The 26,498-nt window shown below is 38.9% G+C and overlaps 1 protein-coding gene across 5 annotated transcripts; it reads right to left on the bottom strand.

Annotated features, from left to right (window-relative positions):
- Positions 1–638: 638 nt before the first annotated feature.
- Positions 639–26,498, bottom strand: PRKAA1 (protein kinase AMP-activated catalytic subunit alpha 1; the record flags this gene model as incomplete). 5 transcript variants are annotated; one of them, XM_082075282.1, is made up of 9 exons in its annotated part: positions 639–3,854; positions 5,743–5,869; positions 6,262–6,748; positions 10,721–10,945; positions 11,836–11,923; positions 14,396–14,540; positions 16,335–16,428; positions 19,394–19,535; positions 26,346–26,498. In XM_082075282.1, 9 exons carry the CDS (start codon positions 26,473–26,475, stop codon positions 3,610–3,612), a joined length of 1,683 nt encoding a protein of 560 aa, XP_081931408.1. In that variant the 3' UTR covers positions 639–3,609. The 5 variants fall into 5 exon arrangements, with proteins under 5 accessions (XP_081931408.1, XP_081931405.1, XP_081931406.1 ...); XM_082075279.1 differs by lacking the exon at positions 10,721–10,945 and having other exon boundaries at positions 26,346–26,475; XM_082075280.1 differs by lacking the exons at positions 11,836–11,923; positions 14,396–14,540; positions 16,335–16,428 and having other exon boundaries at positions 26,346–26,474.

The following is a 26,498-nucleotide window of genomic DNA, read 5'->3' as shown; positions in this document are numbered from 1 at the left end:
GTTATTTTCTTCCTCCTAGTGTGTATAGTGCTGTGTTTTGGGGTTACAACAATGTGGTAACACACTGATGTTTTAGTTGTTGCTAAGTAATCAAGGACTTTTCAGCTTCTCACCCCCCTCCCAGGTGCACAAGACATTGGGAGGCGCCAGGACAGCTGACCCAAGGGATATTACATACCACGTGACATCATGGCCAGTATGTATCTTGAGGGAAGCCAACCAGGAGAACTGCGGCTCAGGGACAGACCGGGCATCAGCCACAAGGTGTTGAGAAATTGCATCATTGTGCATCACTCATGTCATATATTCTATTCATACTTTCCCTTTCTGTTCTATTAAACTGTCTTTATCTTAACCTACAAGGTTTACCGTCCTCCCACCCACCCAATTCTCCCCCATCCCACTGGCAGGAGTTTGTGAGCAAAAAGCTGTGTGGTGTTTAGCTGCCTGCCAGGTTAAACCACAACACTGCCGTGTTGTTGAGAATTCTGCAGTAATTTGTTTAGTGCTCATGTTGCTGCTTATTCTAAAAATCATAATTGCTGTCACTTTTAAAACAAGTGTAACAGTCTTTATCCATTAATTTATAACATATATAACTCTAGAATACAGCATGTACACAGTTGCAGACAAGATGGTTCAGTATTTCATGTTTACTTAAAGTTTGAAAGTTTAAAAAGTTATACAGTTATAAACAAGCATTTTTGCCATTCAGCTTTGACAAAAGAAATTAACATAGGAAGTAGGCACATCTTTGTTAAAGAACAGGACTTCATATTTTACAATGGCAATCAACTGGTAAAATAAAATTTATTTCCGAGTTTGTAATAAACACTCAAGACAAACATGACAGATTTTGCTTTAATATTGCACCACCAAAATTAATTTTTATCCATTACCTAGTGAGTCATATTGCACATGGACAATCAGACTCATCCATGGTTTTGAAAAAATTACAATTCAAAGGCAAAATAATTCAACATACTCCAACTGGAGTAAGCTTGGGAATACAGAGTAACATACTTGACCAATCTCTATATTTGCATAAGCTGCCTCCTTATAACCCTGGCAGCTTTCTTAGTGAAGTTGCGCCTCACAGCCTATTGGCAGATACTAGTGCGATGCTAAAAAAGGGTCCACAAGATCAGTAGGAACATGTGAAGAAAGCAGTTTCAACAGCAAGAACTACAAAGCATAGGAAAGTCACACGAAAGACAAATGCTCGGGGTTCAGCTAGGCTGTCACAGTCCCCCTTTTGCCCTTCCCTGCCCAATATAAAAATCTCAGTTCAATCAGAAAACTTTTGGCCATCAAAACTCATTTCTCACACCAATATATTTTACTTTATTTAAAACTACACATACAGTACACTTCTGCCAGAAACTTAATTTAACCTCCAGATAACCAAGACAAAGTAAAAAACAGGGTTATCTTAATGCACAAGAGGGCCGAAAAAGTGTATAAAAATTAAGAGCTATTTGCACCTTGACACCTTGCATTTGTGGTCAGCATTCCAAGTTTGCAAACCAAGAGCAGATATCATTTGTAAATATTTAGTTTAATATATGCAAGAGTGATCCCAAACCAATTCCAGATGAGGAATTACTACAATAAAAAAAAACTGTGCGTTTGTTGTATTTGTACAAGTGCAATGCTTAATTTCAAAATGAAAGGGTAGCAAAAGTGAACACACAGATTTATTCAATACATCAGAACCAATTTTTACAAGACTAAAAACAGGATGTAAAAGCATGTTTTGCAGCTGGTCCCTCATGTTGACATCACAATCTCAGGAGTTTAAGCCCAAAGCTTTATCTAAGGGAAATCTACTCTGGGATACAGCAATACAACCTTGTGGTACAGGGACCGTGTGTGACACTTGAGGGTAAACAACTGAAGTTGTAACCTGTACCCACACACTCAGCAGACCACACCATTGCCCAGTTCAGAACACACTTACAGTAGTTCCAGGGCTTAAAACAGCTTTATGTTTCTTCAAATTCTGTGCATGTTCATAACAGACAAATTTATGGACTGAAGCCAGTTGGCCTGAATTAAACTGTTTTATCTGTAGCTAGTGGTTTTCTGTGCATGGTCTCAGACTCACTGGTGATTGGCAAGAATTCCCATCTGTTTTAAGAGTCCAGGTTTCACTGTGCATAGTAATGCCTTGATTTCCAGTCTGGCCCTGGGAGAGCAGCCCTTGAAACTGAGTAGGTCATGAAGTTTATTCTGAAGAGAACATTAATTATTGAATGCAAAACTAAACATTTTATGACATACAGTTTACTGTTTATGTCTATTAGTGCTAGATGAAAATGGAACTGTGTCTAAATATATCCAATTTACAAGAGACTAAATGGTTTTGTGCAAGTACTAGTTGTGATTTTAACATATAAGATTCAAATTTCTTCCTCAAACATTACAAAACCATAAATGCAAAAGAATTTTTTACTGGTAATTGCAATATACTGTTGAAAACTTGAATATTAGCACTAAGTTGTCATGATCATTTTTCATATTCAACTGAAAAGCTGGACTATCTAATTTCACAATTAATTTAAACAGCAAAGCTATAAACATGGCCTGGGAAAACCTAAGCTACATATGTAGTTTCAACTGCAAAGTGAATTCTATATAGTATATGCAAAGTTAACTTGTGATAAACAGTTGTATCAAATTATTAACATAAATTTTTAAAAACTGTCCACTTCAGATTCTGGAATAGCATGCAATAGCCCCTGGGCTGTGCCATTAATTACATGCACATTTCTAAGGAAAAGGATTATCAGCCTGCAGTAGCAGCAGGGAGCTGCTGTGCTGTTACAACACCAAGGTATATGCACAGATCAGGAGCCCACTGTCAGTTCTCCTTCAAAGAGCAACATTTTGGTTTAGCCCATGGGATGTCAAGTCTTCTCAGCATTAAGCCTCTTGCCCTCATTGTAGACTCAATTATTCTACTCACAGGCCACAGAATTTCACCCTTAGTGCACTGCAGAGCACCTACATGCACTTCCAACTGCTTGGATTTGCATGCATTTAATCAAATTTATCAGTTGTTAGAAGCAGTACATTATAACACATTAAACTATTCTTTATAATTTACCATCAAATAAGGGGGAAGAAATACAGCAGTTTTAACACATTACTGTTAGAAGATGTTGATAGTTCTGACCCAATGAGGCACAATTGTAGATGGTGACCAACAAGTCATACTTAGGTCACTGAACTAGTAAATGTATATTTACTTACAGTACATCAGATCTATGTATTACCAGTGAAAAGAAAAAAAAAAACAAGAAAGTCCGTCTAACTTAGATGTTATATACAGTCTGATGTGCATTCAATGAAAATTGTTACAGACACTGCCCCAAGGGCATGTGGTTTCCTGTACCTGTGTTACACTATCGGACAGCAGACAATCAGAATTCACTCTGGCTTCAAAATAATATATGTAACTCCCCATAATCATTTCAATACCTGTGCAAATTGCATTCTGTGGCTAGCTTTTTCAGCGCCTTAGTTAATTTGACTATAATCGGAAGCATCTGACACTATGCTTTAGGCATGCTTATTGCTGTAAAAGAAATAAGCCCATCTTCAAAATTATTGTGCAAGTATTTTAATAAGATTTGCACACATCTCAAAAAATTCTATTGTATGACTCCCTGGCCTTGGAGTTAAGTCAGCTGTAGAAGACTCAAGCAAAGAGCTCACTGATGAGGTAAGGGATGTATCTGCAGATTTTCCTTGTGCATCAGCATCTGAATCTTTTTGACAGGATCTATAGTTGCTCACAGAGCCTGATCGCTGTGGAGTTGCGGTCCCAGACTTTGCTTCAGTAATTTCATCTGTCGGGGGAAGGGGAGAGAGGAAGAAAATTAGTAATCAGTACTACATCAGTTATAGGAACAGCACACGTTTTCCCCTTCTCTTAGTTCTAAATCCCACTGTGTTTTGGTTGGGCTTTTTTTGTTGTTGTTTTCATTTTGCTTGTTTGTTTTTAATCTTGATTAATACATAAACAGCTTTTGCAAACTGTATATATTTGATACAAAATCAAAGCTCATACATACAGCAACACAGAAGCAAGTGTCCTTATGCAAATTACTCCTGTACTCTGAACTGTGCTCCAGAACCATTTACATCTAGTTTAGGCCAGCATGCACCATTTTTTTTCATTAATTAATTTCTGCGGCTAATAGTTCAATTTAGATTCCTTAAAACAAAAACAGGAACACTTAACTGTGGTGGAGAGAAAGGAAAGTCAAATCAGCCTCACTATTGGAAGAGAGATGGTAAATCCACACCCTGGGCTTGTGTTTCCTCAAGCACTGAAACAAGGACTGCAGCAGGCTGCCCTCCCGCAGGCATCTCCCCTCCAACGGGGATGGCATTTGTCCTACACTGCTACAGGTCAGTACAGGAGAGTGGTTAGTTGCCCGTATCAAGTACGGCTGGATCTAAGCAAGCACCTGTATTGTTGGAAGGAATGAGGTAAGAACTGCACTGCCAAGCCAGATCAGATTAAACTGTCATGTGGCACAGCCACCCTGTACTGCAATCCAGCCACACTCCAGTAAATCCTTTTTCCATGCCACATGTTTTACCCTAGACATGTCATCTATACCACTGGCTGTAGGTAATTTGCTTTAGCCTACTATGCCATAAATAAGCATTATGTCTAGTCTCTATTAGCTCCTGCATTTGTTTTCTGAAAGGTATCCAACCAGGATTTGTATGCCATGTTACTGTTACACTGCAGAAGAAATCTTTGCACAGGTTAGACCAACTGCTTTCAAGAGTTCATTTACTGCAAGCATACAATTCCTATCTCAAATTTTGTCACTGGTGGGTTGACTCTGCCTGGCACCTAATACCTTAACACAATGGGGATGAGAATTGGAAGGGCAAAAGTGAGAATATTAATGGGTAGAAATAAGCATAGTTTAATAAGAGGATGAAAGAAAAAAAAAAAATTTATGCCTACATCACCTCTTTAAAGAAGACTGATGACCAACCAGTCTCAAAGCAACCTTCCCCAAGACCCCACACCCTCAGTTTCTTTGCTAAGCATAACATTTTATATCATGGAATATCCCTTTGGTGAAACTTGCTCAGCTCTCCAGACTGCATCCTGTCCCAACTTCTTGCTCCCCGCACCAGCATACTCATTGGGTGCAGCGGAGTAGGAAAAAAAAACAAGGCAACACTGCAAGTACTGCTCAGCAACAACCAGGACACTGCTGTGTCATCAACAAAGTTTTAGTCACAGATTAAAAACACAGCACCATATAGGCTGCTGTGAAGAAAATTAACTCCATCTCAGCCAGACCAAGTACAGCAACGTACAGTCCAAGTCAAATTTAAATGCCCAGATGTCAAGCTTTATCTTCACTAGGAAATGTTATTCACATGCTTACTTCAGATCTAAAATATTATTTCAATTTGGGGATGAGGCTCTAAAGACAGTTCACTTCCAGCTCTGTCCCCTTTTGCGCTAGTGGTAGTATTGCTGGTGCAGACAAAATGGAGCAGTTCAGGACTGCTAAATAGCTATTATTTAGGTGATGAAACAGCTCACAATCTGATCAAATGAACACTAGAGCAGGAAGGAATAAAGGAACACTACTATAGATCTAGATTGGCTTAAACTAATACATGGCAACTTCTAAACAATTAAGACATGTTTGCACTACTTAGAATTATTTCTATTAACTTAAGTAAGTCTTCACATACCATCAATGCTACGGAAGTCCAGTAAGTATGTCCTGCTGTCCACCTGATACAACTGTAGACTCATTTTGGAATATGCACTTGTTACTGGATTCTTCCTTCGAACACGCAGATAGTAAGGATTTACAACCTAGTACAAAAGACATCTGAATTAGTTACCAGAACTGCTTGAGAGCACTGCATATCACTATAGTCATTTCAACCCACTGGTATTACACAATATCAGGCTTCCCTGACGGGGTTTTGTGGTTATTGTTAGGTTCATTTTTATTTTAGCTAACAGAAAAACATTCATAGAGCTCCAACAGTAAAGTTACATGTTTGCATGACTTTATTTTCCTGTCAGCCTGAATAGCCTCCCCCAAACCCCTTCCTGCACAGCAAGCCTAAACAGTCAGCGCAGGCACACAAGACTATTTTCCAGCACAGGAGAATATAAGTTTCAGACTTCTAGGCTATGTAACTACACAGTTCAAACAAAAATTTACTGTTATCTGCTGTAAAGATTCTTTATTCTTTTACCTTCCATTCATAATCCAGCTGTTTAATTGCTCTACAAACTTCAGCCATGATATCATTTGGTCGACTCTGACTCCGTATTCCCAAGTGCCACTTAGCTCTTCTTACACCTTGGTGTTTTGACTTCTGTGGATTCAGCTCATCAAGAGTATGGCGAGGACGTGGTGCTTCAGCTACTAAAAATGGCACTCTTTCAGGATGTGGGCGAGACAGATGGTGATCATCAAGAAAAGAATCTGGTGGGCTTGTAGCCAAGTAGAAGTCTTTGGCCTCATTCATTATTCTTCTATTATCTATAATGAGGTGATAAGCAACCGCTAAAGGGTCTTGATGATTTCGGCTGTATAGACAACTTAGCACTTCTTCTTCAGTACATTCAAACTTCTCACAAACTTCTTTTAAGGCTTCATCATCAATCATGGTAGAGCTATATGATGGGTCTTCAGGAAACAAGTATTTGGGAAGGTCCTGCTTAAACCATTCATGTTCCCTAGATTTAAAAATAAACAAAGCAAATATTTTTAATATTAAATTACTTAAAAATAACATTATTTTTAGTCTGTACAAAGAGAATAACAGTTGCCAGTCCAAGTTCCCTTCTATGCAGCCCAGACAATGACCAGTACCTAATAGAAAGTAATCCCTTCCTTCACAAGGTTTAGCTAGAAATTTTGCAAGAGACTGGGAAAACTCTTATTTCCTGTAAGTGTTTCAACTACCTGAGCTCCAAAAATATCTTTGTATAACTCAAAGAGCTTTTTATAAAATTGGTGGGGTTTTTACTGCCACTATGTTCGTTTTGAGATATTTTCAACTAAAATTCTTATACATCCCACCTGAGTTGTCCCTCCCCAAGTACACAGATAAAAAATGTGTAACAACACTAAGAAATGTTGATGCAGAATCTGTTTCTGGTAGATGTTTTGACACGGATTTTTGAACATTAAAGTCACATGGCATGACATTATTTTTTAAATTATTCTAGTCTATTCTAGCATAAAGACTTGCTAGAAGTTTAAGAGCAGTTATACGGATATTGTGGTTTAACCCTGTTTGGCAACTAAGCACCACACAGATACTTGCTCATTTTCCCCCATTAAGATGGGGGTGGAGAATCAGAGATAAGAGCCAGAAAGAAACTTCTCAGTTTCTTCACAGCTGAGGTGCAGGCCCATATGGAAGAGTGAGATTCAGTTTGAATTATCAGAGTTGACTGCCCAATTCACACACAGCTGGTGCCTCCATGTCTGTCCAGCTCATTACTGCCACAGTGTTGGTGTATGATGTCAGTGGACTCCACAGAAACTTTTGTCACGTGGACTGTGTGTACTAGATTTCATCCAGGTCTTTGGGTACCTGGTTGTCATCCAGGTTGCTACAGATCACCTCTGCCACAGCTAATTCCCTAAGATACCACATACCTCCCTCAGTGGTGGTCCACATGCTTAGGCAATTTTAAAGAACTTCCTTGGAGAGATACCCATGCTTCACACTTGACAGAAGACACCTCCAAAGACTGAGGATTCCTGCCCCTTTTACAATCCCTTTGTCAATGGCCTTATCTCTAACAAAGGATCCCAGATGCCAGGCCTCATAACCCTTTAATTCCTGGCTATTCACCTCAATATCCCAGCACTAGCTGAAACCTTTTTGCGTACCTCACAGCTTACTTAGGGATAGGCAGCAGGCGGTTTCTGCCTTATTTATGATTCCAGTCTCTTTTTCCTCCTGTTCCTGTGACTGTTCTGCTGCAGAAAAGGCTCCCTCTTCCAATTCTCTCCTCCTCCCTCTTAGGAGAAGCTTCTTCATCCCTTACAAAACAAGCTGACTTCCACTTTGATTGTTTCTTAAGTTGGTGCAAAAGTAATTGTGGTTGGGGACCGTGAATTTTAAATCATTTATAACAAGGCTCAAACACATCTTTATTAATCAAAATAGGAACCATTACAATCAAAACATTTTGCCAATGAGAAATAAGCTTGTTTATTCCTGTAGTGTAAAAATCCACGCTTCAGGATCGACAAACTCTTGGAAAACATTTTCTGCATCCTGCTGGTTCTGGACACATTTTCCCTGCAAAAAGTTACCAAGATGCTTGAAGAAGTGGTAGTTGGTTGGCAAGAGGTCAGGTGAATATGGTGGATGAGGCAAAACTTCATAGCCTAACTCGTTCAAATTTTGAAGCGTTGGTTGTATGACGTGTGGTCAGGCATTGTTGTGGAGAAGAATTGGGCCCTTTCTGGTGACCAATGCCAGCTGTACATGTTGCAGTATTCAGTGCATCTCATGGCTTTGCTGAGCATCCTTCTTAGTGTAATGGTTTCACCAGGATTCAGAAAGCTGTGGTGGATCAGACTGGCAGCAGACCATGACCTTTTTTTGGTGCAAATTTGGCTTTGGGAAGTGCTTTGGAGGTTCTTCTCAGTCCAACCACTGAGCTGCTCATCATCAGTTGTTGTATAAAATCCAGTAACATCACACGTCACAATCTGATCAAGAAATTGTTCATTGTTGTTGCGTAGAATAGGAGAAGACGATACTTCAAAACAATGTTTTGGTTTTTCAGTCAGCTCTTGAGGCACCCAATTGGAGCTTTTTCACCTTTCCAATTTGCTTCAAATGCCAAGTGACTGTAGAATGGTCAACACTGAGCTCTTCAGCAACTTCTTGTGTAGCTGTAAGACGATCAGCTTCAATGATTGCTCTCAATTGGTCATTGTCAACTTCCAATGGCTGATCACTATGCTCCTCATCTTCAAGGCTCTCATCCCCTTTGTGAAACTTTTTGAACCACCACTGCACTTTACGTTCATTAGCAGCTCCTGGGCCAAATGTACTGTTGATGTTGGGAGTTGTCTCTACTGCTTTATAACTCATTCTGAACTCGAATAATAAAATCACTCAAATTTGCCTTTTGTCTAACATTATTTCCATAGTCTAAAATAAATATAAAATAAACAGCAAGCAGTAAGTCAGTAGCAAAAAAACGAAGTGAGAAAAGCACATTAAAATGACGTACAACAAAACAACATTTAAGAATGTATTCCAATATCGAAGAGCAAATTTCATCAATGCAAAACACAATTTCTTTTGCACCAACCTAATCCTGTGAAGAGATTTAACTCTATCCCGGCCAAAACTAGTACAGCGGACCAAGCTCTAGTCAGTGTCATCCTCAGAACCTACCTCAGCACAAATGTGTTGAGCAAAATACACTTTCATCAGAAACAACCACCTAATTCGGAAATAGAAAGATTTTCCTATACCACGAAAAAGCACAGCCCTAGCCGGATGACTGAACCCACTGGGCCTTTCCCTTTGAAAGGACACATACCACTAGAAGAATTAAAGTATCCGATTAAACTCAGTTTGTCTTTTAAATTGTGAGATGACATGTCTTAAGACTAATAGGACAGAACTGTTCAGGATTAGAACATCCATGCTCTGTAACCAACATTTATCAACATATTTTTCACACCACTTCTCTTCTGGACTTAATGTGACTGAGATAAGCTAAATTCTTGTTCTCCCAAGTTTTACCATGCTTAGTGCTCACAGTGCTTTGACTTCTGCAAAAAGTACTTCCCATTGTAATTAAGTAGCAAGTGATAAGTGCACCAAATTTACTGAAAGAACATGAACACTGTCAACTTCCTAACTTCCAGCCCTACGAGAAGCAGCATTTTCACTAAGGTAGTGTATCAGAGCTCTCTCCTTAGAGCTGCTTACAAATGAGAACTGGAAAACCTAATTAAGCTGCTGCACAAATTACAGCTCTAACAGTTACCATTTTTCTTTTTTTTTTTTTTTTTTTTCTTATTTGACCTACTGTACACTTGTCAAAGCAGTCACCTTCTCCGGAATCTCCTCTTGGAATCTGGAGCCCATGATGGCTATATGTACCTACAAGCTTTAACTTATCACTCATACACAAATTCATGCTAGGGTTTTGAAGCTAGAAAATGTTAACTTGCATGTGGAATATTAACAGTCTTAACACATGATTTTTCAGAGTCAGCAGAAGTATCAATAAAATCAGTAGTTATCAGATTAAAGACCTGTAACTTCCTCTCAGACATTTACAGTACAGAGAGGGGTTCTTAACAGTAAAGACTTTTTTTTTCTCCCCAGAGAAGTAAATAGAGTGTAGTTTTTGCAAACCATTCTGCAGGTGAATAACTTTGCTATAGCATTCTTAAACGTGGAGTTTCTCACAATTTTTTAATGTAATATATATAATTTGTTTTACTGTGACCTCCAATAGATACTTCATTAGCCAGTGAAGATCAGAACCACAGCTAAAGCCAAACCAGAAGCAGAATATTCCATCTCTGTCTATAAAACACAGACAAGTTCTATGAATGATTCATTTGTTCTGCGTATTCACAATGAGATTATCATTCTATTTGCACTGAGATTATCATTCCAGCATCCTGTGATTAGGCATCAGCTAGTGTCTTACCTAATGTCTCTGATTGTTGCTCTCTTCATTGGATCCACTTGCAGCATGTGCTTCAAAAGACTAATTACAGATGGATTCAGGTACTGAGGGGTATAAAAGATACCATCACATATCTTCTTAAAAAGGGTTGGCACATGATCATCATCAAATGGAAGCGTTCCACATAACAAAGCATAGAGAATAACCCCACTGCTCCAAATGTCTACTTCTGGACCTGCATATAATCTGGGAAAAAGTTAACTATTAGTGATTTGTGTTTAACACATTTAATTTTTTTCCCCTCTACTTTCTTACATTGTATCACACTGATTAAAAGTGTCTGAACTTGGGACAACTAATCCCCAAGTACTGTTCACGTTCTAGCCCTCTGCCATGCCTCCCTTGAACCTCAGCATCCTTCCCCTTCAAATACATAACAGGGCATGAGTTCATAGTTTTCTTCTCTATTGTATAACAATAACCCACAAACGCAATTAAAGACAATGGCAAGCTGAAACTTGCACCTACTACTACTAAGAAACCCATGTTACACATTGTTATTGCTGTTTTAGCAGAATCTGTGAAAAGTCATCTATCACCCAAATCTGAGAGGCTGAAAGTTTAAGACAAGTCCACATGGCAGAACTTGTCACATATTCTGTGCTGCTGCCTGTATAAAAGATATTTGGCCTCCACTCAGCAAGAGGCAATATTAGGTTGGGTAGCTGAAAGCCGCAGATTTGACAGTCATGAAGTTCAAAAAAGTAGAAGCTACCTTCAGACTAAGTATCTACTCTGCAGCAGATACCATCAACTTCACAGCAGACTTTGCCTGTAATTCTATCCGTACCTCTACTTCCAAGATTTGAGCTGTAAGTGAGATTTGTAAACCAATTCAGGTACGCTGAACACAATGGATTTGGGGAATTAGACATCATATCCACCACAGAGGAGCTATTTAAAGCTAGTTCACAGAAACATTAAAAACTCAAGAAAAATTATCACAATAATTAAAAGTTCAGCCCACAGTTTCTCAGCATCAAGCTTCTTAATTGCGCTAGTTCTGCAGCCTTCAGAATCAAGCAGCAAAATGACGGAAGTACATGCACACATGTATCCAATATAAAAGAAACTACCTTCCTGAAATTACTTCTGGTGCAGCATAGTTAGGGGAACCACAGCTTGTTCTTAAAAATTCTCCATCTGACATCATATTTGATAGACCTGAAAGTGTATAAGAGTAACTACTAAAAATTGAGAGACCAAAATGATTTCACACTGCATATGCCACCTAGAACAAATCACCAGTTAACTCAAATTAGAAAATTACCAAATTTATCTCATTAATAAGTATCATTGTTTGGAATTACTGACATTTTTACGTGAGCATGCCACATAATCCTCCATTAAGTTTACAAGAAATTTGAGTAACATCAATCCTGTATTGCACAACCTAAAACTGTTTGAGAACATACTCATTCCAAGAGTTCAAAAAACAGTCCCATTTGGATGACACAAGCATGACAGAGAACAAAGTTGCTCTAAGGGAGATAGAGCAGCATAGCAAGGGAGGGTTTTGGTCATTAACAATAAGGTCTTAAAAAACACATTTGCTCCTAAATGCTCAAGTGAAAGATGCTACAACAGAATTGCCACCAATTCTGTAAGAGGTTATACAGAATAAGGGAACTGAGGAGTACACATGACTTCTCCGCAATTTAGACATCTACGCTGCTCAACTGGTTCCTGAATCACTGCAGTTCAGTAGTGTCCTGGTTTTGTTAAAAACAAGTTTCTCTTTCAGTGAATTTTGCCTGTCAGCTAAAGCCTTCATATTAACTGCATTTTCCTGGAGAACCAGACACATGTTTTGGTAAACCTAGCAATGGAATGCAAACTTATTGATAAGCATGGATGGACATCTCGCGAGAGGGGCAATGAGAAACAAGTGACTAAGAAACTGACCTACTGTGTATAACATTCCATTCACGTGAATACTTCATATAAAAGTGGGAGATCACGAGGATCTCGTCCCTTTTTCTTCCCTTTTCCCTTTTTCCTTATGGCTGACATTAGGAGAGGACCTTGCTACTCATCCCTGTGAACTGAGGCCTAGTGAGAGACTGAATCCAGCTCCAGTTGGCTGCGGAGTCTAATCCAGGACTTTGGGTGCCGGCTCTGCAGTTGCTGAGACTTTCAAGATTGGTTTTGTATATTTTGTATTATTTTCTCTATTCTTATTAGTAGCATTAGTAAAAAATCTTTAATTTTTCCAACTCTCTTCTCTCTGTTCTTCTTTTGCTCCCGATCGCCTGTCCTGAGTGGGAAGGGGGGAGAGGGAGGGGCAAAAAGGGGGAAGTGGGGGGGGAGAGGAGGTTAACAATACATCTGCCAGGGTTTTATTGTCACCCTGCAATCTTAACCCTCGACAAGTAGTTTGATTTCAGATATTCTGTTGGTAATTGAAGCATACTTCAGAACCAGGCCATCTTCACTCACCAACCCTCAGTATATTCTAATATCAGTAAGAACTACCACTTCTAGAATAGCTGTGGAAAATATAATTAGTCTCCCCAGTGAAGGCTGCATGATCAAAACCACCATAAGCCAGATAATTCAGTCTCCAAGAAGGAATTATGCCTTTTTACGGTGTGTGTGGCAGGGAGATAAGAGTACAACTTGGCTAGCTTTCATATTCTAATACACAAAAGCTTTTATTAAGCTCTTGTTTAATACACTAGTCACAATTAACTGAGTGCTAAGTTTTGCTGACACTTTAGTTACAGGAAGGTATTTTAATAAGTTACTGCACTGCATTTCTTGACCACTTAAGACATTTCACCCAAAGCATTTTCTGCACACAAGAAATCAATATGATTCCCAGTGCCCACACACTTTAACACCATACTTTTAAAATATACTCAGAATACTCAGTATTACCTAGCACATTTCATCAGAAACTTCAAGTGCTTTACAAGTGCAGGTATTATACACTATGTCTACAAGAGATATATCACGATTATATAGGTAGTAGGGATATTTTATTGTGCTTATATGGTGAGGTTTCCTGATTCAGATAATTGCAAGGATTAGCTGCCAGTCTTCTCAGCAACTGTGTCACAAACAGCTAGTATAAACAATTAAGCTTTCTGATTAATTAGACAGGTATATGGAAAAAAAAAGCATAGGCATTTGCAAGATTAACTGTTCTTATTCTAGTTTTTATGCATTAATTCATTTTTTTTCAATTACATCTTTAGAGTTTTTAAAGTTAGAGTAGTTTAATAGGAGGATTAGTGTATTTTACTATAGCGATGTGGTTCTTAAACATGAACTTCCCTCGCACTTCGTTTCCAGGAGATCTAAACATCTACATTTTACAGATGGTAAAATAGGCAATAGGAGTGAATTTTGAAATGGAAAGGTCAGGAACCAAGTCTGCTTAGCACTTCAGAGAAAATGCTGTTAAGCAAAACCAAACAAGTCATTCCACAATTTCACCCACTAGCAGAAAATACCGGAAAAGAAACCCTGAGATATATAGTTTTGTGTTACATTCATACTCTTCAGGTTCTTGTATTGTGTCCCACCACCAGGATATTCAGTTATACACATTTTATTAAATGTTTCCCATAGTAATTAACAGGGTCTAAATAGCACCAGAAATGCAATCAGATATAAAATAGCAATGCTTACCAAAGTCAGCTATCTTAGCATTCATGTGTGCATCAAGCAGCACGTTTTCAGGCTTCAGATCTCTGTGTACTACCATATGCCTGTGACAGTAATCCACGCCAGAAAGGATTTGCTGGAACAGACGTCTACTTTCCTTCTCATCAAGCTGAGACAGACAAAGGTTTTAAACAACCATGAGACAGTGGAAGATAACTTGTTTTTCATTTATATGAATTAAATGAATTTTTCCCATAACCTAACGTTATAATTTGCGGGTTTTACATTTTACACAGCAGATTATCAGAACCTGCAGCAGAAAGCTTCATACCCTACCCCATTTTGTTTGTAACACAGCTCTAAAGTGACTAAAACAAAACATATCCACTAACCCAGAAAGTCACTGAAATTCGTCAATCACTTTTGAAATTTCTTGGTGAGATGTTACACACTCAGTAGCTAGAAACATTGGCACTCAAACATTGTAACCTCATCTAGGTGTTCCTGCTCCGGCAGGGGGATTGGACTGGATGATCTTTAGAGGTCCCTTCCAAATCCTAACATTCTGTGATTAACTCTGTCTAATTGGAATATAAATAAACTTTGACATTTAAGCACAGCATAAAATTTAATTTGACAAAAGCTGCTGACATATAGCAAAGAAGTGATACATTTTAGATGCTATTTATGATATTAGCAGCTAGCCCTAAACAGGAGACCTAGCTGGGCTTTTCCTACAAACATGCTCTAATCCATGTCAAAGCTTTTTCTAACTACTAACTAAAAGTATCCCAGCTATCTAGATGGTTTGTCAAAAGAGATTTCAGACCTTCACAGAAATACTTTTACTAGTAGAAGAGGGTAACAAGGGTACAATGGTAGCTTTTTAATAATAGGTTATATTGAAGAAATAGTTTTCAGCTACTCCAGCTGGATACATATCCATCCAGTTTGTATGTAGTAATTGTAAATTAACATATCAATATCAGTAGAGAGGAAAAATGCTATGACAATGATCTGAAACATGTTAACATATAACCATTTTTACTTTCAGAACAACATGTAGTCATAAAGTATATTTTAAGTGCTAACAGCAAAATTAATGCTGAATACATAAAACCAAACCTTAATTGATGTGACCGGTACCCCTGCTCCCAGTCCCTGGTAATGTGGTTAGCATAAATAACACCAATTTATGAGCAAGCAGCCATTCTGTGACTGAGCAAGTAATGTATTCGTGCCCTTTCCCTCATTATCAGGCTGTGAAGGTCTTGTGAACCAAGCAGACAAACCAAACAGGTTTCTTCTTCCCCTCTCTACTGGCTTCAAGGTGCCTGGGAAGCGGGCAGGTCACTCTCTTCCTTACCAGCCTTGAAGGTTCCTGGCACCCAGTCAGGCACTGGTGATGACTCCATCACAGAACAGGGAAGCATAACAGCACTCAGAGCACTGTCCGTAAAATCAATTACAAGTCCTAAGCTGGAAACCTGGACCAGAACTGCTGCTGGACAGCGAGACCTGGGAACCCCCATAACCAGGGCTGCCTCCACAGTCATCTGCATCCTCCAAGGATTGAGTGATTTGTTGTCTTTGATATGATTTTTGACTCTGGACTCTGTTTGTTCTATTGATACAGCAAACCATGTATTAAGACTTGAGCCAATCTGTAGAGAGTCCAGGTGATTAGAAATCATAGGTTTAGTTGTATTATAAATTCTGTATTAGGCTACTTATAAATTGTACTAATTTGATTCTGTTTGCAGAAATCCTGCCACTCTAATAATAAATTATCTGCTACACTAATCATAATATCCTGCTAAGAAAATAAAGCTTCAATTATATCATTCTGCCAAGGATCCTCAAAAAGAATTCATCTGACCCTCAGTGTCAGGTGAGGCAGGAATGTTGCAAAAGCAGTAACAGAATGCAAGTCATTGATTTTTAGATTTGGACCACTTCTTACCCTTCCATTTTTACAGATATAATCAAACAGCTCTCCTCCTGAAACATATTCCATCACCATGAAAATGTCAGTGGGTGTACTGATGACCTGGTACCTGATAAGACAACGTATCTGTTAGTCTATGCACTCAGTAAAAGATGCTAGTTACATTTAGTTAAAACCAAAGTTGTGCAAAGAGTCAGATAAAAGCATACTTTAAAATATTTATCAGACCATTTACAGCTACTGTAATGACAATATTTTTCAGAAGTTATTTCCTTTCCTTTCACTACATGATGCCACCATTGCCAAGACTAGCAAGAAAATTGTATTCCCCACCAGGAGTAGCAGTCTTTGCACTTTTAAGAGAACCACACTTAGTCCAAATGATTTATATGAAACTATTTACAGTGCTGCCCCGTAGATAGCTTGGTGCAGGAAGGAAGGCATTCAAAGGGTCTTTGCTAGTGTCTCAAAAATATACACTTTTCAACCTTAGTATGCAAAAAACCTGACTTGTTATAAATGAAAAGTGTACTTCGAGACTAGAAAAAGAATCTTCTTAGTAACCATTAATATAATCTTTTACAAAGAGATTCAAATGTGTCATTTGTGATTAAAAGTATCAACACTCTGGTTATTATATTTTAATCATTCTATATCAATTAAGTTTTTTTTTAAAAAAAAAAAAACAAAACTTCGAAGCTTTAAAATAACTAGTTTATGGCCAAATCCACATTTAGGAACTTTTGATTTTGTTCTACATATCCTTACCTAAAAGTTGTTTTATTTCTTCCCCATACAGCATATTATATTGAGAAGATAAGAAGCAACTGGATGAAAATTAATGTTTCAAGGTACCACATCTAAGCATTCAAACATTTGAATTGTAATAAATAACTGAACTCACACATAGAGAACTGCAACATTTTTCAAAATGCCAATTCCAAGACAAAGGGGAAAACAGATGTGCTTCAGTTTACTCAGGCAAATTATTCATGAACTACATAGACAGCAGTGAGTTCAGACTACCCAGGTGAATGTGCATGTGCACCCATTGTGTATCTATTTTAACAGCTTAGTATTATAGTGTAACATTTCAATAATCTCAATACCCTTCTGAGGCAGTTATCAACACGAGATCTTCTAAGTTAGTTCTACATAAAATCTTACAGTCCAAGGTACTTTACTGTTTCTAATTTTCTAATACCTTGGTTGAAAATATCTCATGTACTTACACATCAACAACATTCTGAAGCCATGGCTAACATACTGCTACAGAAATAGTATTTTAATCCTTTCAATCCAAAAGTTACAGGAGTGTTTCTGTACAGTCAGTTCCCTTTTCTGGTTACGGAAAAGGAGGTTGTGGAATAGCAACACACCTATAATATAAATAAGTTTATCAAGCCAAACAGCATAAATGACCAGAATGCAAAAAGAGCCAATTTTATGTAGGAAAACAAGATGCATTCTATTGTTAGCAGTCAAAAATCAGAGAAGATGCTACACAGTTTCTTATTTAAAGCATGGTATAGAAAGAAAATCTTATTGCCACAGGCTTGCAATGCATGTACTGTTAATGCCATGTATAAAGTCCTTCATAAAGCACAGCAGTGTTCCAAATTGGAAACTGTCTGATTTGTAATATTAAACTGAAGAGATCAGTTTACCTTTATCCCAGCTATCTTGAGCTGCTATCTAGCAGTTCCCTAATCCAGTTCCTAATATCACAAGCATCATGATCCTAAATTACCAGCAAGTCTACCTGCACAATGATATCAATTGTATCCCAAATGCTATTTACACACAGGCTAGTAACACTTCTGGTTTAGAAATGCAGGATGACTAACTGAAAAGTTTGGGTTCATCAGTTTTTCCATCACCTCCTACATCTTGCCCTGTCTCTCCACATACAGGAGAAAAAAATCATCCTCATTAATTCCCTGAGAAAGAAACTGTCATCTGAAACCTGTTAAACTGACTTAACAGTTTAACAACACCAGAAGTACACATTCCTGTTCCACCTCCCTATCTAAGCTGGTACACTGACACTTTGTATTTGTTTTGGTTACACCCATGTCTTTTGGACTCATTAGTGAACTCTGACTGGCAGCATTAGCAACTTTGTAGCTAAATCAGCTCAACAGTCTCCCAAAAACTAACATACTGAAGAAGTTAGTGACTTAATTTTACAGAATCCAATCTAGCTTCAGTGTAAGAGCTGTTGCTAAACTAAAGGGAGTGTAATGAGATGGCAGCTGTCAGTGGCAGCGGGGTTTCAAGACTGACAATAAAAAAACCCTAACAACAATACCATGACTAAGACAGTGAAAATCAGCCACGCTCTACAGGTGCAGGTTAACTTTACAGGAAACGAAAGCAAAAAATCAACAGCATTTATAAATTATTTCCTCATACCAGGCACAAGGGGTCTACTCTGGGACATATTTAATTGTACTCTGAAGTCCACTGATGAACTATTGATCACCGAACAGATGTAAAGAGGCATATTCTAAATACCACATTTGGACAAGTGGTAGCAGCCATACTGAAGAATTCTGAAATATCAGCACCATTTAACAACCATACACCCTTCATTCATAAAGATCTCACAGAGCACCATCTACATTGGAAAGCCATAGATCACTGACCAGCAGATCATTAAAAACATATTTCAAGTAAGAAAACACAATAAGCTTAGTAGAGAAATGCCATTTACAATATTGTTTTTAATAACTCATTTTCAAAGCAGAAAAAAGATCAAATATAACAAGGAAAACTGATGTAGCAGCTAAAAACAGTGATGGATGCTAGTAGAAGCATCTATCGTGCCATTACTTTTTATATGCCTGTCCAAAGAATTTGTAAACAAAGATCTAATGGAAGCTCTCTGGCCTGAAGAGATCAATTTTGCAAAAACACATTATAGAGGCCACTAAAAATGGTTGCATACTTGAAAGATAGTTACTTTCCTGACAAGTTACAGCTAGTAGCATTGCCCTTTAAACATTTCAGATCCATGAGAGCAAAAAGAGATTAGTGATCAAATAAGTTTTATCACAGAAAGCAAAACTTACAGCTTAATTATATGAGGATGCCTGAAGAGTTTGAGGTTCTGAATCTCCCTGCGTATTTTTCCTACAACATCCAGGCTGCGAATCTTCTGTCGATTCAGGATCTTCACTGCAACTTTATGCCCAGTTAACTCATGTTTGCCAACTGCAAGGAACAAGGAAGTCTTTAGTCAGGGTTTTCAATTGCTCCGTAAAGACATCAATTTGCTCATTTCAGCTGTAGCAATAAATACTAGTTAAGATGTCAGGGTTCCACATCTCCCCATTATATTTGGGGATATTGAAAACCAGATGGCACATTATTTCTTCTGCCTTACTCCAATTTCTCCCACAATTCTATCATTAGAAGATGAATGGGAAACATAAGAAAAAAAGTAAACCTAACCCTCTGAAGTCTTGCAGCATGACTACATTTTTGCACTATTGCAAAGCAAGCGTATACCAAAATATTGCCAACCTTGCTAATTAGGGAGACCATTTTCTCTCCCCGTGTAAGTCACTCCAAGCTGTTGGATTACTTGGTAACTCACTCAGACATGTTCTACAGCTCTTCTACTTGATCACGTCTACTAAAGAAATCAGGGCTGTCCTTCCCCCAAGAAGCCTGTTTCAGTAATTAGTCTGAATTACCACTACAAGTATCTGATCAGTTTACTTGAAAAATATTTATCTGTCCTTTATGTAGTCTGACCCTATAAAACTTCATATTCTCTGCAGTAAACACCAGAGCTTTATTATGAAAAATAAATGGCAAAAGCTACAATAAATGCACAAAATTAAATCCAATAGTAACTATGAGAAGCAGTGCAAACATACAACCTCATACATCCCTGTTTCTTTCCTACTTCTAGGAGATCATTATTTTTTCAACAGAGGAACTCAAAAGTGTAAAATATTTCCTAGACGATTATCCCTCTTAAAGTCCTCCATTTTGCAGATGCTGTTGGAAGCAGCCACAACAGAGTTGCTAAGAATATCTTCTTAAATCCAACACTGGATCACAAACTACCAAAGACAAAAATATTTTCCACTAGAGATGCTATCTGCATAGGTTTCTGCATACAGTGATTTAACACTGCTAATATCATAAGTACATCGCTTTCATTTGCCACCCTGATTCCCATCTGTTGAAGGTAAGACAGATTCCAGTGACACCTACACGGTTCATACTTGTCCACTTGAGCAGACACTGCTAACAGACCTGTAGTGAACACATTACTCACTTATCTGGGTGTCTCTCCTCACTTGAGGACTTAGAAATAAGTCTCAAGCTTCAGGCTTTATTCAAATATATCCATGGGAAGCTGTGATAAACACAAGTGAGCTACAAAAATATTTCTGCATTCAACAGCTAATTTGGATAGAATTAGCAAACACTTATTTATCTGTAAACCTCATTCCCAGCACAAGTCCTTCCTGCTGCCTTCTGCCCTATCTTGACCCAAAAAACAATCCAAGGGGAAAAAAAAATTCTTAGCAGAGAGACAAAGGTAAGATAAGCAGATGAGTAATAATTCTTACAACAAAACAGTCACTGTGCAAAACAAAGCAGTATGTCTGAATTCCTGTAGGGAAGTAACTAAGTAGTAGGTTACCCAGACCCTGGACCATCAACAATGCAGTGGTGAGATGCCTTTTGTACCCAAGACTACAGAAAGGCTCTAATTACGAGGTGTAAAAACACAACCCCTCATGCTGAGGAGGCATTACCTAAAAACAGCCACAATAATCAAATACTGTACAGGCACATTTGCACTGCTGAGCAATGCAGGACAAAGCCCACATCCACCACAAGTTCTAGACAGACCGCAAAGCACTAGTAGGTGAGTGCCTAGAACTGTAGAATCGCGTCACCTGTGAGAATTATTTGCTTTCAACCAGATCTACAACTAAAGTAATCACATCCCCTTTGCTTTCTTCAGCTCAAATGTGGCTGGACTTTTAAAGGAACCCACCAAATTATATCACATACGTTCAAACCCTAATAAGTAATGAATCAATAACATTCAATATTAGGAAAGCAACTAATACATTTGAATTACAAAGCCTTTGTCTATCAATAACATGAGCCAAAGTAACTCAGAAGTATTTGAAAAAAAAAAAATTCTTAATAAGCAAGTTAAAATTTAACATTAATTTTGGTTAGTAAAAAACAGCTTCTTAGAAACTAACCAAAAATCAGTTAAGACACATGAATTTGCACCTCCCTTTGCTTTACAAAGTACATTTGAGGTGTTTAATTTAGTAAGCAGCAATTCAAGCAGTTCTACAGCTAGCATATAGATACTCAGTTCTGACACATATTGTGTTACAAAGTCTCTTCTATCAGCAAATTTGTTTAATTTCTGATTTGTCAGTCTTAACTTACACAAAAGCTAGAATTTCATTAGAACTCAGAAAAACATTAGAAAGTAATTTATTAGCTACAGCAATTCACGTTCAATATGCAAGGCACATAGTTTTTCAAAACACATTTTTTCTTTAAAAGTAATTTAACAGTAATGCAGTTGACTGAAATCAATTCTAGTTGTAACAGCCTTGATTTTATTCACTGACTGGGAGATAACAAGATTTTCCACTTCTTCAACTCTGCTTGCCAACCTCGAATAAATTACTGTAACAAAAGCATACTGTAGTTTTGTGCCAGTGCAAAAAGATGTCAAAGAGCCTGTACACTTGCTTAAGACATTCCAAATTGAAATGCTCTTCAGTAATTTTTGCCTCCCTTTTAAAATTCCATTTAAGCCTATAACAAATATAGCTTTTCCAGATACAATTTTCCAATGACCATCTACTTCATGAAACAAAACAGTTTTCTTGGATATAGTTCAAGGTATCTGTTATCTGTGAAACAGCAGACACTAACTGGTAACAGACAGCTGACTACTTTTGAATTTGGCATAAGGACAGAACTGAAGGCAAGACCTCAGATGACAGTATCACATAGAAAAGTAAGAAGGCAGTGTTATCATTCCAAAAGCTACTGTGTATTATCACTTGACAGAAGTTTTACCTATAAAAGGGAAGGATCACAAATCAGAAGTAAGCAAAATATTTATGTTATTCACACTAATCCTCAACCAGCTATCAGTCCTTCAAAAGAATCACTGCAAGATGTTCATTCCACAGGTCTAGTATTCCCCTATATTTCAATACCAACTGCCTTCAAGCTTCACTATGGCTGCACACAGCACCAAGATTCCCAAGACAGTGATAGTCTCAAAGCAGCAGTGACTTCTTTGAACTGCTGAAGTGCAGGTGCAACAGCCTCTAAACTTCATTCAGCAGGCCTTCAATTGGAAAAGAAAACTGATTACAAGTCCATCCAGAGTAAATGCAACATTCTTACGGAATACAGGTACCAGTCATGAAGTTTGTAGGAAAAAAAAACTGAAAAGCCATATGTTGTATTTAATGAAACATTTCTGCAATATGCCAAAAAAAAAAAAAACAACAGCCTGAGGGTCAGAGGAAAGTAGTCTTTAAAAGTATGAGCTAAACAAATGTCTCCACTAAGACAAAAAAATACACGAGTTAATGCTGTGCAAAGGCATATTGCTGCATAACAACATTACAGAGCAAACTGATCATCACTGTCCTTTTCCAGGTCTCTTATCGTTGCCTTGACCAAGACCTATTTACTTCAGTTTTGAAGTCTATACAGACCAGGGTTTTTAACCTACTTCTATAGACTGGAACAAATACCATATATTTACAAACTTAAGCAGCATCCCTCATTTCCTCAGCCCAAATCACTGGAAACCTGACTACTTCCTTTTATGAAAGCTAACTTTATTTAAAAAAAAATATCTGGAAATAAAAGTTTGTATTTGGCTTCAGCAGAAAACATCAGTAGTGTCTTCTGGGGTTCTGTTTTGGGTTTTTTGTGTGCATGTTGAGGGCTTTTTTGTTGTTTGTTTTTGTTGCTGATGGTGGTGGTGGCTGCTCCTTGGTTGTTAAAAAAAATCACAACAATAAAATTGACAAAAATAGGGATAGATGTTTTACACTGAAGCCTGGTGAAATTTAACTAAGAATGTGTCTCACACAGTTGATTTAGGTTCAGTACTCTCTTTTACCTCACAGCTTTTTACTTGTGTCATTTTAGCTCTGCCTGGATATTGGCTAGAAACAGCTGCCTCCTCCATAGCTGCCCATATGAGGCACAGCCAAGTGCACTAAGTAAGTCAGTAGTTAATTTCAGTCCAGTAGAGCCAAATGAACAATTAAACTGGAGAAAAATAAAATAAAATTTAAAATAAAAAAAAAATAAATCACACCACTAACAGTTCTCTGTGAGGGTAAAAGGGTAAGCAGCAGGGGAAACTTATCGGACAGCTACCTTGACAGCAAGAGATCTTTAATAATTACCAAGTAAAGCACTGTTTTTTCACTTCAATCTTCTCAGGCTGCCACCAGTGTAAAATTAAGGACCCACTTTCAATAAGCCATATGCTTGACATCCTACATCACACGAGTGCAAAGAAAATCATAACTGAATTTAAAAAAAGAACATATTCACTACAGTTTTTCACTTTATTGTCAAGTGATAAAACCATATCAGATTCACCAGACAAGGAAAGTTATGATGACTACAGGAAAACAATCACAGATCTAGCATTAAATGAAGAAACTATGTGCTTGGGAGGAAAACCAGTGCATCGTTGATAAAATACATCCTTCATTATGTACAGCTAAAGCAAGACAAAATTAACACAGCACATAATCTAGGGACAACAGTAACAAAAAACTTATAACAACTAGTATATGAAAACGAAGTATTAGTCCATGAAGACTAACGCTTGCAGATCCTAAATAAATTCCAAGGCCACTTAAAGAAGACATATAGTATATAGAATGATGCTGCATTTCGTCACAAGGTGATTTCTCTTACATACTTAGCAAAAAATATTTTCACACATGCATGTGTGTACTCTTCACACAATCAATAGTTAGAAAGCAGTCTAAAAGAACACCTAACATCAATCGAATAATGCAGACAGACGTGTATAATGGAAACAGAGCAATAAAACTGGCAAATTATTTTTTTTCAATTGTTTCAAGCTAACTGTATTTTATGAAATATTAATAGGAGTGATGTTCAATAATATACTAAAAACGTAACAGCAGCTCCACAACTGAGCATCTTTCAAGGTTTCAACTTAAGATGCATTTTTGCCGATAGGGGTAAGAACAGCAGCCGTAGAGCAACAGCACTCTCTGAAATTCAAAAGCAGATTAGAACATTTACGGGTATACCAACTTCAATTCTGCGCAGTCCATTGAGGAAATACAACACATCTTAGATTCCTCTTCTCCCCTCTCACTAAGTAGTCCCTCCAAGATGAAAGGTAATTTGATGCCTGTCTTCTGCCTCACCTCATTTCCTCTCTCTTTAAGGCGATGCTCGGTTCCCAAAGAAAGGAATGGTATTCCAGCTGCCAGCTGGGGGTCACGGCCCCCCAGTGGCTGGGGGTGACACTTCATAAGCCTGCCTTGAAAAAAGGAGGCTCAAAGGACTCTACTCTCAAAATATTTTCCACTGCTTTCCTAGATATTCTTATGGACAAATATACTCCTATTTTCTATACATTTGTAATTTGTTCAGAACATGCCAATAGTTGAAAGAGCTTGTGCAGAAAACATACATTAGGAACATCTACACTGAAAAAGGTATAATGTTAAAATACAGCTAACACATTAGATACAACAGGATAACCTGTGTTTTTTTAATGCTTGTAGTCATGAGCAATTCATGAGATTAACGATAAAAAAAAAACACACCTTACTAAGAATAAAACCTGAGTCTAGTCTAACCCACCTGTGAAAGGATGTTTTCAAGTTGCATACCTCAATATTTGAACCATTCTCACAAACAACACAGCAGAAACAGTGTAAGTTATTTTATTTCCACTAGGCTTCAAATCTGTAGCATTGCATCTGCACCCCTTTTTTAGTTTTTAAAGTTCGAGCTGAAAAAAAGCTTTGATAATCACTGGTCAATGAGATTTAGCATAATGTCTTTCCATGCTTGTGTCAGCTGTGATGCCAGTTAATTCAATACTCCCAGACTCAACTTTGTATGCTTATTCCTCCCTTTGTAGAGGGAGAAATCTTGCCTTCCTTACAAGAACACCAAGTGTTAGTATTTCTGCAGCTAAATGCAATGTACAGACAGCTTGAGAACCACGACTGCCTACTTTCACTACACAGCCAGTGCAATTTGAAATAAATGCAGCATCATTAACTTCCAGGAGTTATTTCCGTCGATACAGAGCTGAAAGCTGTTCCTGCCCCAGCCATTACTTCCCGCTGCGGGACCAAAAGTTCCACCCCGCCGCTCAGCGCAGGCAGCTCCGCTTCCCCGGCGCGCCGGTCGCTGTTCCCGCAACACCGGGGTCGGCCGGCGGCCCGCACCCCGCAGTCTCCGAGGCTCCCGCTACCTGCCCTTCTGGCGCTGTCTCCCCCCGGCCCCTCTCCCTCCGACCCCGCCGGACCGCGGTGCCAGCGCCGCCGCAGCCCCCGTGACTCATCCGGCCCGGCGGGAACGGCGGGGCAGCGCCCATCAGGCTCAGGTTTCCCGGCGTCTCCCCCAGCCACCTCGGAGCTGAGGCCGGGAGGCGCAGCGGGGCCAAGCCCGAACTGAGGCAGCAGCGGCCCGGACCCCACACACTCCCTTGGGCCTCCACACACTGCTCGGCCAGGCCTCCGCGTCCACTCAGCCCCACCGGACCGGCCGCCGTGAGGTGACGGCAGTGGCAGGAGCGACCCCGCTGCTCAGCGTCACACGTCCGCCAGCCTGTTCCCGCTCCCCGCAGCCCAGCCGGGCCGTACAGCTCCGCTCCCCGCAGCCCAGCCGGGCCGTACAGCTCCGCTCCCCGCAGCCCAGCCGGGCCGTACAGCTCCGCTCCCCGCAGCCCAGCCGGGCCGTACAGCTCCGCTCCCCGCCGCTCACCCTTGACTTTGCCGAAGGTTCCGACGCCAAGGGTGTCGCCCAGAATGTAGTGCCCTATCTTCACCCGCCCGTGCTCGTGCTTCTGTTTATCCGCCGCCGCCATCTTGAGCCAAGGGCCGAGTCTGCGCATTGTGCCCGCCCGCGCCGAGACGG

Source organism: Streptopelia decaocto (genome assembly GCF_964273445.1).
Source record: "Streptopelia decaocto genome assembly, chromosome: Z".
Lineage (NCBI taxonomy): Eukaryota > Metazoa > Chordata > Aves > Columbiformes > Columbidae > Streptopelia > Streptopelia decaocto.
The sequence above is the reverse complement of the archived record's forward strand: the minus strand, read 5'-3'. Positions and strand labels throughout refer to the sequence as shown.